The sequence below is a fragment of the Cervus canadensis genome, chromosome 21 (genome assembly GCF_019320065.1).
Source record: "Cervus canadensis isolate Bull #8, Minnesota chromosome 21, ASM1932006v1, whole genome shotgun sequence".
Taxonomy (NCBI): domain Eukaryota; kingdom Metazoa; phylum Chordata; class Mammalia; order Artiodactyla; family Cervidae; genus Cervus; species Cervus canadensis.
Genome location: NC_057406.1, coordinates 8147130 through 8165028, shown reverse-complemented (window position 1 = coordinate 8165028; position 17899 = coordinate 8147130). Strand labels below are relative to the sequence as shown.

Genomic DNA, 17899 nt, shown 5'->3' with positions numbered 1-17899 from the left:
AAGGGCCCGAATGTCTCCTACACGCTGCCGAGAAAGCTGATACTAGAGAATGCAAGCTTCCTAATACTGAATTCCAGACGTACCCCTTAGTAACTGAAATAGGGCAGTCCTCCCTGGGGGCTTGCTGCCAAGAAGTAAGGGAAAGAGGCCCCAGAGTGCTGTGATAAAAGTGTATGCCCCTCTGTTTGGAGCTTCGGATCAGAAACAGGAAAGAACTATCCCTCCCCTGCAAGGAAGGAAGAAGAATGGGGCCATTTCTTTTTTAATTTTTTTTTGAAAGAACAAGGAAAGTGGCTTGAAGACTGATGAACTTGGTGCCGATTCTAGGCAAGATTCTAGACAAGATGATCAAAAATGTGATTTCTGAGCACATGTACTAGAAATCAAGAATCATAGTTTGCTAACATGTTTGAACATAACCCGTTTTCTTCACTGATTTTTGCTCAAAAAATGTTGGATTATAGGAATGATAAAGTTGTTGTGTCTCTATTTTGACAAGTCACTTGACAAGCTGTCTCTTTGTTTTAGATAAGATGAAAAAAATATAGGCTAAATGCTAAAACAGTTGTGTTGATTAGGAATGATTGACTGTTCCTGGACTGATCAGATGGGAAGGACGTTTTTAGTAGCATGCTACTAGATTATCTTCAGCTCTGTCCAGTGTTCCCATCAGTGACCAGATGGGAAACACAAACTGACAATAAGTGAAATAATAGGTAGAAAATAACTTGGTGAAGTGACCATTAGTAAGTTAAAATATAAGAGAGGTTCATTCATCTTGTAGGTTTTATCAAGCATCTACTGTGTGCCAGGCATATAAAGATAAATGTAAGGTCCTAAGGCTCAGAACATAAATTAATAAAGTTTATAAACCCAGCTGCTTAAAAATTACATGGGAGAGTAAAACATATTTTAATAATTGTAGATTTTAACAGACTGTGTGAATTGGGATATGATCAGCTATGATCAGAGAAGCTGAGATCTTAGGAACTGTTAAGAGCATGGCTTTTAAAAGATGAGTTCGTGATGGCAATGTCTACCTAGTATTAGACAACTTCAGAAAATGGCTTCTCTGTAAATGTGAAACTGAATGGGTTGAGAAATTGAATGATATACAGGTGAGAGAACTGACCCCAGTTAGCCTGGAGATGAGATGAAGGGTAGGTGTAATCATTGTTTGTGGACATCTGAAGAACCACACTGTGGAATAATAGGAACATGTATGGAGTGCATTTCTAAGCATTTGACATGGACTAACTCATAAAAACCTCAGACAGCCACTGAAGTTAATTTTATTCTTACTCAGATTTTGTAGATAAGGAAAGTGAGGCTCAGAAAAGTTAAGTAAGTCCCTTGCTCTGAGTCATACTGCTTAAAAATGGCAGGGCCATGCAGTCTGCCTGTAGGACTAAATTTTTGACCAGAATGCTATTGATATTAAGGGACTAAGTTTGTTCTCCATGGCATTCACTGATTCATTGGGTTCAGTGAATGTTTTTGGGGGGTTTTTTGCTTATTTGTTTTTATTTTAATTGGAGGCTAATTACTTCACAATATTGTGATGGATTTTGCCATACATTCACATGAATCAGCCATGGATGTACATGTGTTCCCCATCCTGAACCCCCCTCCTACCTCCCTCCACAGTGAATGTTTTTATAGCACATTTCCAGTAATAACTTCTAAGACGAAAGTTATGTTGTCATTTGTTTTTTTCTTGCAGATATTTTACTGATTGTAAAATTCATAATTTTCATTGTAGAAAAGTTGGAATGTCTAAAAAGAGAATGAAAAAACTCCTATAACCTTCACCACTCAAAAGATAACCACTGTTAATGCTTTGGTGTATTTCTCCTAATTGTTTAATATTTTTCATAAACATTTTTCAAGGAAAATGTTGACAGTGCTTGCTTTAGCTTTATTGAGATTGTTTTCATACAACACACAAATTTTTTTTATTTTGATAAATTCTGAAAGTTTCTTTTCTTGGCTAGGTTTCTGCCTCAATGCTTAAGCAGTTTCCCAACAGTGGCCTGAATCCAGGTCTTTTCAACGTGGGGCCCCAGTTATCTCCTCAACAAATCGCCATGCTGAGCCAGCTTCCACAGATTCCCCAGTTTCAGTTGGTAAGTAGCAGATTTTCCTCCTATAGCCAAAGGGTTTTATTATTTTTATTATTATCATCACTTGCTTCATTTCATGCAAACTATTGAATGTGTTTAAGGGTTGATAAGTCAGCTCAACTCTTAAGCACACTCAGTTTGACCAGTAGGCCAGGATCTTGGTGGTACTTCCCTCATGGACACTGATTCGGCTCACAAACCCTTGCAGTTTTCCCAGTAAATTCACCTTAGGAAGCCTGGGTCCTCTCTTTCTCCCTTATTTTGTAGGCATGTCAGCTTCTCCTGCAGCAGCAGCAACAGCAGCAGTTGTTACAAAACCAGAGGAAGCTTTCTCAAGCTGTGCGCCAGCAGCAGGAGCAGCAGGTATGTGGCCTTGGAAGGGCCCCCTAGTGCTCGGTGTGGGAATACATCTCTGCTTAACCTCTGAGGGCGGAAGCGGATGTTGCCTTATCACGTGTCCGTTTTCCCTTGGGCCTCCTCACTTCCAGCTGGCTCGAATGGTGAGCGCCCTCCAGCAGCAGCAGCAGCAGCAGCAGCAGCAGAGGCAGCCCAGCATGAAGCATTCGCCATCTCATCCCGTTGGGCCCAAGCCACATCTGGACAACATGGTACCCAACGCTCTGAATGTGGGGCTCCCAGACCTTCAAACCAAAGGGCCAATACCTGGATATGGTTCTGGTAAGCTGTTAGCATGCAAACTGCCTGTTGAAAAATATCTGCCAGTCACGTTCTCAGCCTAAGGGTTGGACCTCCATTGCGCTATTTTCACAGCAGCCGTGCTGGGTCAGTAAATATTCTTATGCCTCTCTTGCAAGTGAGATACCTGATTTGTTGATATGTTTCCTGAAGCTCATCACACAATTAGCAGACAGCAGAGACAAGCTTCCACCTTCTCTGGCTCCAAAGAAGTCTTTTATTACTTGTGAGTGGCAGTCAGCTCTCCTACCACCAGGAATTTTTTAAAGCCCATTTGTACCTGCTGTGAGCGCTGCACTCGTCTGACGTTATAATCGAGTAAATTACGTACAAGTTGAGAGGCATTTAGCTCTATGCATAAAATTACCTTGAAAAAAATGAGGAATTAAAATTATCAGGCAAACCAATAAAATTCTTCTGATGTTAGTATTTCATCTGATTTAAATAGAATTAGCACAAGTAAGGTTATACCTTTGACATTCATCAGGAATTTGTTGGCAGGCGAGTTGTAGCTCTTTCAGAACTGGGGAACATGTTGTAAGCAGAATCCAACCAGCGAGGCAACGTGATTTAAAAATAAAATACAAAAGTTAAAAAAGTACCACCCGCTACAGCGGGTCTCTTCTCAGATTGGCAACATTTTGATTTTCTTTTGGTAAGGACTTTACTGTTCTCTGCCATCTCAAAAACAAGGGTTTAGGGAGACTTGAAAGCTGTACTCAGGTGACAGAGGTGACCTTGAACAAATGGTCTTGCTCTCTGTGCTCTGTGAGGTGCCTGCTGGGGTGAGATGTCCACTGCCCACTGGGGAGGCCAGGGACTCCTTGATCCTGGGTAGTTTTAAGCGAATTAATGTCTAGATCCTTAAGTTCTACCAACTGTACTTTTTCTTTTAGAAAAAAAAAATTGCATATTTATTTATTTGTTTTATTTTTTGACTATGGTGGGTCTTCACTGCTGCTGCGTGGGCTTTCTCTAGTTGGGTCGAGCGGGGCTGCTTTCTGTCGCAGTGCGTGGGCCTCTCATTGCAGTGGCTTCTCGTTGCGGAGCACGGCCTCTAGGGCATTAGTAGTTGTGGCTCGTGGGCTCTAGAGCAGACTCAATAGTTGTGACACACAGGCTTTGTTGCTCTGTCATGTGGGATCTTCCTGGAACAGGGATCAAACCAGTGTCCCTTGCGTTGTAAGGTGGATTCTTAACCCACTGGACCACCAGGGTAGCCCCTGTACTTTTTTCTTAAAAATGATTTGCATGAGAACTGACTTTTAAATTCCATTTGACATAAAAGAAAGTCAGATGCTCCATCATCCTGTATCCTATCAGAGCATGATTCTCTGGAGCTCCAGACAAAGAGGAAGCCTCCCGTGATGACTATCAATGGTGCCCTCACCGCTAGGTTTCCAGTCCTCACTTTCTGAACCATGTGTCCTGTTAGGGATGAGGCCTGACATAAGAGCCTGGGTGTGCTGGTGTGTGTTCAGTTGTTCTGAATTTAGACAGTGTACATGAGTGATGTGGGGGCAGCAGTGCTTCTCTTCATCCCCCTTTGTCAAAGGATGTGTAGTTCTTGAAGTGGAATCCAGTCGTATAAAGCGAAGAGAACATCTGGAAGCCACGAGTGGCTTTTCCATGTGTTTCAAGAACACAGTTCTTTTCAGACCATCTCAGTGCTCATCCTGAGGGCTTGTCTTAGTTGGGAAGAAAAGCACCTAGGAACAGCCCGAGCAGTAATAGGTTAGTGAGACTGACTCTGAAACAGATGTTTTCATGGCGAATAGGTAAAGCCTGTGGATTTCCTTTAGAATGGGGTATGCACCAGTCAGTTAGTTGTTAAAAACCTAGAATCATAATGCATTTATTTCACTGACAGTCTTTATAACATCTTTACTATTTTCTACCGCCCTATTAAAAAGTAAAATTATGTGTTGGCTGTAAATCTGTTCATTTTCAGCAGTGTATGTATACTTCTCTTGTTTATTGAATATATAGAAAAATTTTATCATGTCTTATTAATCATATTGTTTGTGATTATTATACTTAACTATTCCTAATGACTAAAGGATCAGAGTTCAGTATTTATACATATGTACATTTACTGGATACATTTCATGGTTTTTTTAATATCATTCCTGTTTCATAAGTAACTTAAAAATTTAGTTATGCATTATTACCCAAATTAAGGAAAAAGAACATACTGACTTACTAACATTTTCATCTGATAACTTAGTAAACAATGGATACATATTAATTGTGATATGACCACTTATAATCTGCCTTACACAATGCATTTTGCAGTTTATTTCAGTTACAGTTTTTCTTAATTCATACTACCAATTTATTGGAACTGAATAACTGAGATGGAAAACAAGTCTGATTTGGCTCCCTATTTTGAATAAACTAAACCAATAGCTGTAAAGTTTTGATGAAAATATAGGTAAAGCATTTACACAGATTAAAGTTTTTTCGAAAAAGATGTATTAAAATGAATGTATATATTATGCATATAAATAGTGCCAAGTATAGCAGAGTAAAAAAGAAAAAAGATAACCTGCTAGGCTAAAGACTAGTAAGAATAATTAAAAATTTCTTAATGTTTTTTCTTAATACATTTTGATAAAGACTCTATTGATATATTTTCTCAGAACTAAAGAGTCAAATGACTTTCATGACTGCTTAACTAACCCTTAGCTGATTGTTTTTGTAAAATAGTTTCTAATTTTCTGCTTTTAACAAAATGGAAGATACACCTAATTGAATTTTCAAGTGATAATGACCTATCTAAAAATTATGTTTTAGTATTTATCTTACTGAACTGGGAGAAGGAAATATATCCAAAAAGTAATGTAAAGAAATAATTGATGTAATTACAAGGCTCCTACTTTTCTCATCTACATATTTGTGTAAGCTTTCTTAGTGCTTTATAAAGTCTACAAAAATTTTAAAAACAGGAATAGAATAGTGTGAACTAGATCAAGTCATAGTCACTAATATCTGGATAATCTAGATACAGAGTCATTCATCTTATTAGAAAGTGCACTTCCAATAAAATTTTACTTTTTATGTTTAAACTTTATCAAAATATGTGATATTTCTGTGTGTGGTATATCCAGTGAAAAGCAGAGATATGAATAATAGAGATTATTAAAATAGCAGAAGAATAACTGTATCCTTCCGGGGATTATGAAGTGTCAGCAACACACGTGCATGTGGACATGGACTAGAACAGTTGTGTTAAAGAGGCGACTGTGGATGACTTCTTTTATAATTTATTGCTTATTATAATGATTATGAAACCACGGATTTGTTTTTTCATCTACAACAAAAATAGCAGTAGTGGAAAATATAGAGCTGTAGACAAAGAGAGTACAGGAGTGATAAATTAAGGACCAGTTAATTTGAGAGTTTCCTCAAGGAGGTTAAGCCAAGCCTTGAGCCGAGTGGTAGTGATGAATAGACAACGAATTAGAGTGTGTGGCCAAGAAAGTCATTCTGGCAAGGACAGATAAGGTGGTCAAGGGCTTATATATGTAGGAATGATGAAGTAGATAAAAGGCATGTCCTGGTGAAATGAGGCCCTGGGAAAGCCATGGGCATGTCTTACCTCTGATTGTACCTCAGCTCCTAACACAGAGCCTGGCACAAATTAGGCTCTCCATAAATACTTATTGGACTGAATGAAATGGCTTGTTTGATTAGAAGTTCTGTGTCGGGGAGCTGGAGAATTACGTGGAGGCCACTTGATGAACTGAGAAAGTATGTGCTTAGTTGCTCAGTCATGTCTGACTCTCTGTGACCCCATGGACTGTAGCCCACAGGCTCCTCTGTCCATGAGGCTCTCTAGGCAAGAATACTGGAGTGGGTTGCCATGCCCTCCTCCAGGGGATCTTCCCAACCCACAAATCGAACCCAGGTCTCCTGCATTGTAGGTGGATTCTTTACCATACGAGCCACCAGGGAAGTCTGTTGATGAAATGGCAGATCAGGTCTGTATTTTCCTGGATCTAGATGTGTGATAGCTCATGAGCCGTGCAAAGGTCATGAGTGGAGTGCCATCTACAATAGCCTCTAGAGCCCAGAATTTGCTTCATCCTGATTTGTTGAGCACATTCCATCCTCACATGAGGCCAGTCACTGTGTGACATCGAAGAAAGACACAGAGTTACATAAAACCTTGCACTGATTTTCCTCTCATAGTTTTAGGTTTGTAGATTGAATCTTTCAAGGCACTTTTCTCTCCTTTTTGCCTTCTTTATCTTTAATTCCTTTTCCCTTGCCAAACCTTGTTGTTTAATTGTGGTGTTGCCATGTCTGGGTAGCATCGGATCTCCAAGTTTCCAATGAGAAAGATGCCCGCTTTATCCAGGGTTCCAACGAGACAGCCTCAGACGGTAGGAGAGTTAAAGTGGGTGTGGCATGGTGTCTGGCCTGGCTGGAGCCACACGTCTGCTAGGTCAGAGGGGACTTCCACAGGACCCTGTCCTGAGGCATGCTGGGCGCCCTGCCGACCTTCTTGGGTGCCCGTGCTTGCATGTTGTTGCTCCACTAACTGTAGCTCTTTCTCCTTTTTCTGTTTATTTTTTAAATGTATTTATTTATTTATTTGGCTGTGCCAGGTTTTAGTTGTCGCATACGGAATCTTCTAGTTGCAGCGTGTGGGATCTGGTTCCCTGACTGGGGGCCAAACCTAGCCCCTGCATTGGGAACGTAGCATTCCCAACAGACCACCAGGAAAGTCCCCCACTTTTCTGTTTTTTATTAATTATTCTTCCCCTCTCAGTTTCAGCTATTTATTTTAGTCCTTTATTTTTCTTTTTTGAGCAACAGTTTAAAAAGTATTTAATATATTCTAATCTAAAACTGATGGTGTACCTTGTGAGGCTCCATCAACAAGCCTCTCCTGTGTGGCTTTAACCTGTCCAGCCCTCTGCAGTGGGAAAATCTTACTGCCAGAGCCCTCGCTAACAGCCTAACACTTGGGGGCACACTCTGAATCTCTCACCAGTTGCCTGTTCAAGCTTTGGGGTCTTCATCATTGTATAAAAACTTCTTTCAAATTGACCTCCCGTGGTCTACTCCATTCTTACACTGTCAGTTCTCTTTGTAGAATACAAACTTAGCTCTCTCTCTCACTTGGTAAAAAATTCTTTTATCTCCTATCTTTGCGGGGGGGCGGGGAGTTCTGGACTCCTTGGCCTGACATACGTAAGACCCTCCAAGCTACGGCTCTTCATCTCTCCCCAGCTCACTGCATCCATAGTCAGCCAAGCATTGGAGTTACACTGGGCTCCTCATCATTCCTTAAGCACCCCAGATTGTCACCAGTTAGAGCTTCGCACTTGTTTTTCTTGACTCACTCACCCTCCTGCCCTAGGCCCTAGATCAGCTGTCCTTCTGCAAAGCCTTTCCTCCCCTAGAGACCTTACCACAACTTTAGGGCTGCTGTTGCACCATGTTGGTTTGTTGTGTGGACATTATCTCAGTTGGAGAACGGCTGGTCCCACATTCCATTTGACGCAAACCTGAGCTGAATAGATAACGTGAGTGCACACGTGCCCTGAGACGTTCATGAGATGACATCGTACGTGTTTTCATACCTGAACAGAGTCGTCCCTTTTGTAGCAGGCAGGAGCCTACACCAACATTTTGAATCAAAATACCTGTTTCTGAGTGAAGAAAACTTCATGTGAATTGGTCTTTTAGTGACAAATGAAGCCATTTATGGGTTCTGCCTCAGACCTCTTGGTTACTGATACTAGAAACTGATTTTTTTTAAAAAAGACCTAAAATGTGCTTCTCCATTTCAGGCTTCAGCTCTGGCGGCATGGACTACGGCATGGTTGGTGGGAAGGAGGCTGGAACAGAGTCTCGCTTTAAACAGTGGACCTCCATGATGGAGGTGCCCTCTGTAGCCACACAGGAAGCCAATATGCACAAAAATGGTAAGACACACAGAGCCTCGTGACCTGGCGCTCTTCCAATCCTCAGAGGCCTTGACACAGGGTCCTGTAAACTTATTCTGAAGCACAGATCTTCAGCTTTTTCTTAAACAGTCCTGATTCCGTCCCCCCACCCCTACCCCTGCCATGATCACCTATGAGAGCAAGATTGGGGTTATGAGTATTTCAAACTGTAAGAAACTTAAAGTGCTAGTTGTACTTAAGGAAAGCAAAATTTCCCACCTGCGGCAGGATCAAGAGCAGTATCAGTGAACTTGAGCTCCCCTTAGGGTAAAACCCTAATAAATTGCTTGAGAGAACAGAATCTGTTTTCAGAGTTACAAGAGAGATCACAGTAAATATGTATCATGTTGACTGTTTCAACTCTTTGATCTCCAGAAGATGACTAATCGATCAGCACATGAGGTCTGGACTTTGCCCCAAGCTTTCTTGTTCTTTATGAATTACAGTGTCTGCAAGACAGCAGTTGAAGGTCTTGCAGGCTTTGGTCGTGAAAGTGGGTCAGCCCTTCATCTCTCTTAATTCTCTGTAAGAGCATCTCCATTTCCCTGTGAAACGGATAAAAGGTCTTAGGACCTTCCTTTAGCCTTTGCTTCAGTGTTTGTTTCACTTGTCAGTAATTTACTTGGACTCGTCTGTATCCATGAGAACCAAGTGTAAATAGGTGTCGGAGTGGCTCCTGCAGCAGCTTCCTGGAGCCTCAGGCCCATTAGTCTGGAGCCTTTCAGGGTTCTTTTCTAAACCTGCTCTTTCAGGTGCCCTTCTGGAGGCTGGTGAAGTGGTCCTGTGGAGCTGTCTGCCTGCTATCCCTAAGTATCATCATTTGATTTCGTATTACAGAGTCAGGAATGGTTTATTGAAATGTCCAATCTGTTTCTGAACTGAATAATCCAAGCTCTGCATCTCTAGCTTTGGGCCCTCTGGCTGCTTCTTTAGGCTTGTGATTCATCAGGACCCTTGTCCCTAAAGACATGATAGGTGTGTGATTATAAATGCACGTGAGAAGTGGTCTTGAAGGTAAAATACTCGCTTGCCATTTGAGAGCTTACAGGTCACGTTTTCCCCATCTCCTGAGCAATCCCCAAGGTAACTCAGCTTTTCGTTTTCTGCTTCTTCACTGTAATGTGCCTTTGAGTCAGGTTCCTACCAGTGGCTCCAGAAGAGCAGATGAGTTCTTAGTGGAGCATGAAGATTGTTTTGAGAATACTTGTGCTAGGCCACACTAAGCAGATTAATCAGTCGCAAACACAAAAAAAGTTGTTTTGGGTTTTTTTGGCCATGCCGTGTAGAATTCAGGATCTCAGTTCTCCAACCAGGGATTGAACTCATGCTCCCTACAGTGGAAGCATGGGGTCTTAACCACTGAACCTCCAGGGAAGTGCCTACACAGCTATTTTAATACCTTACCCTGGAAGTAATTTTATCTGTTTATAAGCTGCATCCTTAGAGTACATCAGGCAACACAATATGGCATGTAAAATTCATTCGAGAAATAAGTAGAATGGTATCTTACAGAGGCCACAGTTTTCATTTAAAGCTCATTTTTTGTTAGTTTAAGGAAATTACTAAGCTTTTAATTATTTTTTTCTTGCCTCCCAGCACATAAGATGCATAGAGGGGACACCAACAAAACCCCTGAAACACTCTGAGGAGAGCAGTTCTACAAAGGATTTGCTGTTCTTCGTGTGTGGGGCCCAGGAGCTCAGCACTGCAGAGTTCACGGCTGGTCTTGTGCTGGCAGAGACTGTTGGCAGGAACGCCGGCTCACTGCTCTGGAATTTAAAGCAATTGCAGATGCTTTTCTCTCCAGCAAGCTCCCTCTGTTTACTCTGCTTCTTCCCCTAAGCTAGGCCTGATCGACACTTAAGGACTTGAGTGGGTTGGTGTCAGTAGAAATGTAGTTAAAAACCCTTTTATGTGCCTCAGATTGTTTAGAATTTTTCCCATTCCTCATTCTTGAGTCATTAGTGTAAAGATGGTGAGGATGATTCATAGTTTATGAAAGTTTCCCAAGTTAATTTCATAAGACCATGGAGTTTTAAACTGAGAGGGGCATTCAGAAATGAGAACAGTGCTATGTGCAGAAGTGCAGACTGAGAAGCTAGAAAGGTGAGATGAATTGTCATGGTCATCCTTCTTCCTAATTATGCACTTCCTCTCAAGTGTGAACACCTCATTCCAGGACCAGATCCTGGAGACCATATGTGAGTTCCTGTGAATGAAAGCTCAGCAAGTTCTGTTCATAGGAGTCCTTTCTGCTGTGAACTCATGACTTCTCTTTTTTCTCAGGCGCTATCGTGGCCCCTGGTAAGACCCGAGGAGGGTCACCATACAACCAGTTTGACATCATCCCAGGTGACACACTGGGTGGCCATACGGGTCCTGCTGGTGATAGCTGGTTACCTGCCAAATCTCCACCAACAAATAAAATCGGAAGTAAATCTAGCAATGCCAGTTGGCCTCCAGGTATTACCGTCCAGAAAATGGTGGTTTTGTTTCTGGGATATCATTTGTTTTGTAATTGTTAATTTCAGGTTCTGAACAGATTGCTTTTTTGCCACCCACTTTGATTTTTTTCATCTAGTTAATTTTTTGTGCTTTTCTTTGGAAAGCGCAGATTTTCATGGGGGGCAGATGTGGTCTTTGCTCTGTAGAGTTCAGTCAGGAAGACAGGGTGGATGCTGATCACCTGCAAAACAAGTTACTGAGTAGTAAATACAGCGTGGGCACAGATGCATCAAAGGAAGTTAGCGGAGTGCAGTCTGGGGATGAAAGAAAGGTGACTTTGGAGCCCAGACTTGGCATTCATCTGTGCAAAGGATTCCTTGTAACCTGGCTTCTTCTGAAATGTCCAGTGAATTGATACGTTTTTCATTCACCAAGTATTTATTACCAGGTTCAAGGGATGTAGTAGACTAGTAGAGCAGTGAGAGTATTTGCTGTTTTTCCTCTTTTATTCTGATACATGTAATCTATTTTCATTGTAGAAAAGTTGAAAATTTTTAGTAAAGCAAAAATAAAAATGAGTTTTAGTCTGTGTCCTAAACCTTTTTCTATATAGTATATTTGTGCTATGAATACATATAGTCTCTATTACGTATATTATTCGTATATACTACATACCATTCTTCCTCCTCATGATTTGGAACATAAAAGTTTATTAATTCTGTCATATAGCTCTAAATATGATATAAAGAAATTGTAAACACATATATTCTAGGCCTTCTCATGATAAGCCAAATGATTCCTGTCAGTTTTCCCTGGTCATTCCAGGAGTAGCGATCATCTGTGTTTTCTTTTGTGCATCTGAGCCAATTTCCCAGTGAGATAAAGGAGAAGTATCTCCTCTCCAGCTCAGATATTCTCCCGGTTTTCACCTTGATGCCCCCACAGTTGTCCTGAGCACCACACTACTCAGCCCTGCCTCCCGGCCCTCAGGCCTGAATTGGCCTGGGAGCCGGAAGGGCAGGAGCAGGGTCTGCCCCCGACCCTCACTGTCTCTGGCATCAAGTTCACAGGCACAGAGAGGAAGCAGGTGGACGTGTGGTGACAGCACAGGAGTGCTGCTGGCAAAGCATGTGTTCAGGCTGACTCTTTTATATTTATTTTATGATGAAAATCTGACCTGAAATAGCTTCAGAATTTAGACTTTTCATAGACCAATTTCTTGGTCTATGAATTTCTTGGTCTTCTTCAAAAAATGACTTGACCACATTTTGAACAACTTCCTACCTCGATCTAATATTTGTTCTCCTTGTCTCAGAATTCCAACCAGGAGTGCCATGGAAAGGTATCCAAAACATTGACCCTGAATCTGACCCCTATGTCACCCCAGGAAGTGTGCTAGGGGGTACAGCCACATCTCCCATTGTAGATACTGACCACCAACTTCTGCGGGATAACACCACAGGTAAATAAGTGAAACCCCTCATGTTTATCCAGTACCCAGTATTTTCCTGTTTGGCAATCTCTGGCTTCATTTGTATTCTCTGGTGTCTAGTAATTACACCAGAAAATGCAGGACTAGGTAGCTTTGCTTTTCACATTTATTTTTTAGATTGTCTTTCCTTTTATCGAAGGTCAAATAAAATACTTCAAGATTTGACTAGTTCCACTGATATGTGTCTGCAGTTTTTTCATCTTGTTCTTCATTTGTCATCTAAAGGGTCTAATTCTTCCCTCAACACCTCGCTGCCTTCACCTGGTGCCTGGCCCTACAGTGCCTCTGACAACTCCTTCACCAACGTTCATAGCACTTCAGGTAGGCATGTGACCCAGTTTTTCCCCTCTGGCTAGCACTTTCCTGTCAGGTTGCCTTGTACAAAGGAAATTGGCATTTATTTCTTAAGGAAGAAATTACAGCAGCTGAACAACACAGGTCAGCGTGAATGGAGAGACACCTCTCATATTGGCCGCGTCCCTGGGGAACTTGCAGGCTCACAGAGGCAAGATGAGACAAATACCATTTAGGACCAAGGCAGATGGTGACATCATTCAAGGAGCTGTGGGTGTTGAGAGGACAGAGGTTATATCCTGATGACACAAGTGCTTTTCTTTTAACCAGTCTGCCAAGAAAATCAGGGGCCATGGGAAGAACCAGTTAAGTTCAGCTTGTTATTTCTAAGGCAGCCAATTAGAGCTTGCTTTTCTCTAAAAATTCTTCCACTTACAGACAAAGGCTAAGGGCAGATGGCCAAGGGGGGAAAAAAGAGGACCTTGGTTAATTCTACAACATTTGCTGAGTTCCTTGTGTGTGTGTATGTGTGTGTGTTTTGTTTTTAAAGACAGTTGGGAATAGAAAACTTAATGGATATAAAAAAGCCTTTGAAGTCACTTACTTAGCAGAACGCCTTACAGATTGGTAAACCAGTCATTAGTAATTGGCATGTTGGTCTTGCAAAAGTTGGACCTTAAGCCATTAAAGTCATTAAGGCTTCTGCTCTTTGTCCAAGTAAATGCAAGTAAAACAAATTCTTAGCTACCTACCAAGACACTGCAGGTTAATGACCTTACATATTGCCTTTTTTTTGTTTCCACTTGTCTCCTACTGACAGTACAATAACCTCATTTATCGAATGCTCCTGCAGGCCATGAAGCATGCTAAGCCTTCAGCATAAATTCTTATCTTAACTTCACCAAAATCTGTGGGGAACCTCCTGCTATTATCCCGTTTTGTAGATGAAGAAACTGAGACTCAAAGAGCTGATAGAATTTATTGTAGGTCTCAGTGAGCGTGTAAAGGAGCCAGCTCCACGTTCCATGTTTCTGCACACCACCCTCCATCATTCTTTCATAGGACTTCGACCAGAGTGGTACATTTGTCACAGTTAATGAACCTACAGTGACACCTCATTCACCCAGAGTTCACAGTTTTGTTTTTGCTTTTTTCTTTTTGACTGCACCATGTGGCATGTGGGATCTTAGTTCCCTGGCTAGGGATTTAACCCACACTCCCTGTGGCGAAAGCTCAGTGTCTTAACCACTGGACTGCCAGGGAAGCCCGCTGTGTCCGATTTTTAAGAGGTACCATTGTAGGACTGAAGACCTAGGACTTCTGCCTTTACATGTAAAAATTCATTTTTACCTCTTTTATTCCTGTAACTACCCACATCCCTTTTTTTATCTTTTGTTTACAAGCAGATGATCACCTGAGAGGTGACCCCAGGCATCACCTGGACTTGTTTAAAATTGAACGTATACCTCCTCCCCACCCCCAAAATAAAAATTGTCTTTCTTTCGTAACTAAACTCTCACTGCTTAGTGGTGCTGTCGTGCATCACTTAGTCACAGCATCTCTTCCCTTTAGCCTCTTCCTTACTCTTGCATCTCCCCCACTTGCAGGATTCAGGCACTGATAATGCCTCCCAGGTGCTTTCTTCTCTCTCACATCCATTTCTTCTCTTCCATTCTTTGTGCTGTCACCCAGGTTCTGACTCTCATTTGAACACTACCTACTAAATCTGCTGCAAAACTGATAGTATCTAAAACTTGGGTCAGCCCCCAGTTGTCCTGTATGGCCTCCTGTACCTCTCTGCCCCAGGAATTGTTCAGCCACAATTGCAGGGAAATGTATTTGGTCCAGAGAGAGTTCAAGTTGAACCTCGGTTTGTATTTTCCTGTCTTGCTGAGCCCATCAATTTATATCAATTCTTCAAGACTTGTCTTGGCACAGTCTTTGCTGACAGCCCAGCATTCTTTTTCTCCTCCCTGTATTGAGCAAATATGATGTTCCCTGGGGTTACAACTGTTCATCTGTTCCATCTTCCCATCTGAACTTGAAGTTCTTGAGAATAACTGTTTATATTACCCATAGCACTGATTTAGGACCTAAGTGAAGTAAGCGCTTAGTGAATATTTGTTGATTGCAATTTTAAAATCCACTTGAATGTTGCTGTCTACTATTCTGGATCAAGAAAAGTATAATTTTTAGTGTAGTTTCCATTCAATCAATAAGTATTTATAGGATAAATACTTTAGTTCTGCCAAGGTTCACATTCTTTGATATCTGTAAGACTAAGAACTTTAAGGGTGATTTCCTTGAATGTATCTTCCTTTTCAGGTAGAGAATTAGTTATCTTTTTAAGTCTTTGGGCTTGCCTGGTGGCTTAGACAGTAAGGAGTCCGCCTGCAGTGCAGGAGACCCAGGTTCAATCCCTGGGCCAGGAGGATCCCCCTGGAGGAGGAAATGGCAACCCACTCCAGTATGTTTGCCAGGAAAATCCCATGAACAGAGGAGTATGTCGGTCCATGGGGTCACAAAGAGTCAGACAAGACTGAGTGTCTGAGTGTTAACTCTTTAGCTCATATGTCAATTCAGAGTCATAGTCACTGAGAATTTGTGTTAGATAAGCTCAGAGAACAATATTATTTTGTTACTCTTGAAACATCTACTTATTTAGACTATAAAACTATTTGTGTGTATTTGTAAAATATATATGTATTTGTTGGCAAAACTGATGTATCAAACCTTATTTCCTTCTTCATTTTCTCTTCTTTTAGCAAAGTTTCCTGATTACAAATCAACATGGTCCCCAGATCCCATAGGACACAACCCCACTCATCTCTCCAACAAGATGTGGAAAAACCATATTTCCTCAAGGAACACTACACCGCTGCCCCGCCCGCCTCCCGGTCTGACCAACCCCAAACCATCATCTCCCTGGAGCAGCACAGCACCCCGCTCAGTCAGGGGGTGGGGGACACAGGACTCACGGCTCGCCTCCGGTGAGGAGCTGCCCAAGGGAGCATCATTGTTCCAACACAAGGGGCTCATGCTCACACACAATTGAAGACATGAAGTCTTCACAGGAGAGGAAATCATGGTTGTTGGGTAGAGGAAAAAGTACCTCTTGAGTAGAAAACTGAAGTCAGCCTATAAAGAAAGGCACAGGGACCTGAGAACTCCCGAGGTCCTGATGGAGTAAAGAGGAGAACCTTGGGAGCAAAATGTTGTCTTGCAAATAAGGCATAAGAGTGTGTAGGATCACAGTCTAGGAGAAGAGAACTGGCTGTTGAATGACAGGATAAAGGTCAGACAGAAAGGAGATTTTTTTTTTTTAATATATTTACTTATTTGGCTGCATCAGGTCTTAGTTGCGTCATTCAGGCTCCTTCCTTGTGGTGAGTGGGCTCAGTAGTTGCCACATGCGGGCCTTTTCTAGTTGTAGCACAAGGGCGTAGTTGCCCCAGGGCATGTGGTATCTTAGTTCCCATACCAGGGATCAGACCCACTGCCCTGCATGGCAGGGCGGGTTCTTAACCACTGGACTGCCAGGGAAGTTCCAGGAGAAGATGATTTATAAAAGGAGGGAAGAAACGTGTGTGGGCTCTGTGAAAATGTTTCTCACGTGTGGCCGTCTTAATTTTTTTGTTTGTTCTTCCTGATCCTTCTTTCTGGTTGCTTCCAGCCTCTACCTGGAGTGATGGTGGTTCAGTTCGTCCTAGTTACTGGCTGGTTCTTCACAATCTCACTCCACAGGTAATCATGCTTTCTTGGGATTTTTCTGGCTGAGACTTGATTGTATTAAGAGAGAGACACTTAAGAGATGTGGGGGTTTAGCAGATAGGAGAGTTCATTTACTTCCCGGTGAGTCTCCCAAACCAAGGCCCAAAGCCTACTTCTGAGCCGGGGCGGGGAGAGGAGGGTGTTGGCCACCCAGCTTCATGCCTGCCTCCATGGTGATGTTAACATGTGCAGTTTGTAAATAGTGTAGGGTGGTATTATCTGATGAGTTCTGTTTAGCAGAGATAACTTGCTTTGTGGATCTGCCTGTCAGAATCTGGAACCAAGCAAAAAAGTTACCTGTTTTTGTATTGCTCATTCAACAGGACTTGAGGTCCTGTGCTTCATTTCTGTGCTTCATTCATACACAACTAACCATAAAGTTCTGTGGAGGAGTGTGTGGATTTCGTGACTGAAATGCCACATGTCTGCTCTTGCTTTTCCGTCCATTGTTCTCTTTTGTGTAGATGGCTTTACTGATTCTCTCTCACAGGATGTGCTCTCTGGGTTGTTGTTACAGTGGTGGGGTTTCATTTGCACCAGATCACCCTCCCTTTCACTTGAGTTGCCTGATAACTGACACGTTTGTAGCAACAGATGTTGAGCACTCAGTGAAGTGAAATGAACCCATGGAAACTGAGCCCATGGTCTTCCATTGGACTTGACAGCACAACCTTTTAACAGCACCTTGTTAAAAAGAAGTCAATTAGACCTCCCTCCCCTTGACACATTGAGTGAATTGTCTGACATTTAATTCATAAATGGATTCACTCACACCTTACTAAGCCAGCATTTTCCAGACTGTTCCCATGGGGTATTAATAGGTCTCTTGCCTAATATGTTTGAAATATATACTTGATTAGACAAAATTAAGCAGATACCTTCACTGTAAGACTCCTTAGACCCTTTAATATGCTAACATGCATTATGATCCTCTGTGGGGAAATACAGATTCTCCTCTGTATTTGCCCAGTGAACCTATTTGTGGGGAGTAAGTCCAGAGCTCATATTTTAAGGTTCACATTGAAATAGACAGTTTTCTAAATACAGTTAGCATGAGAAACTGTCTGGATTAATTTCCATATCTCATCGGCTCAGCTGAAGTTCCTGGGTTGTTTGTT

The 17899-nt window shown here is 41.9% G+C and overlaps 1 protein-coding gene across 10 annotated transcripts in view; it reads left to right on the top strand.

The window, feature by feature from the left end:
• TNRC6B (trinucleotide repeat containing adaptor 6B) overlaps positions 1 to 17899 on the top strand; it is a 254595-nt gene that overhangs the window by 221522 nt on the left and 15174 nt on the right. For all 10 annotated transcript variants that reach the window (XM_043440505.1, XM_043440500.1, XM_043440504.1 and 7 more), the window contains 9 exons: positions 1995 to 2126; positions 2391 to 2486; positions 2612 to 2801; positions 8624 to 8758; positions 11066 to 11242; positions 12540 to 12686; positions 12942 to 13037; positions 15776 to 16000; positions 16684 to 16754. In XM_043440505.1, coding sequence (XP_043296440.1) covers positions 1995 to 2126; positions 2391 to 2486; positions 2612 to 2801; positions 8624 to 8758; positions 11066 to 11242; positions 12540 to 12686; positions 12942 to 13037; positions 15776 to 16000; positions 16684 to 16754 — 1269 coding nt within the window. The remainder of the gene's footprint in view (positions 1 to 1994; positions 2127 to 2390; positions 2487 to 2611; positions 2802 to 8623; positions 8759 to 11065; positions 11243 to 12539; positions 12687 to 12941; positions 13038 to 15775; positions 16001 to 16683; positions 16755 to 17899) is intronic.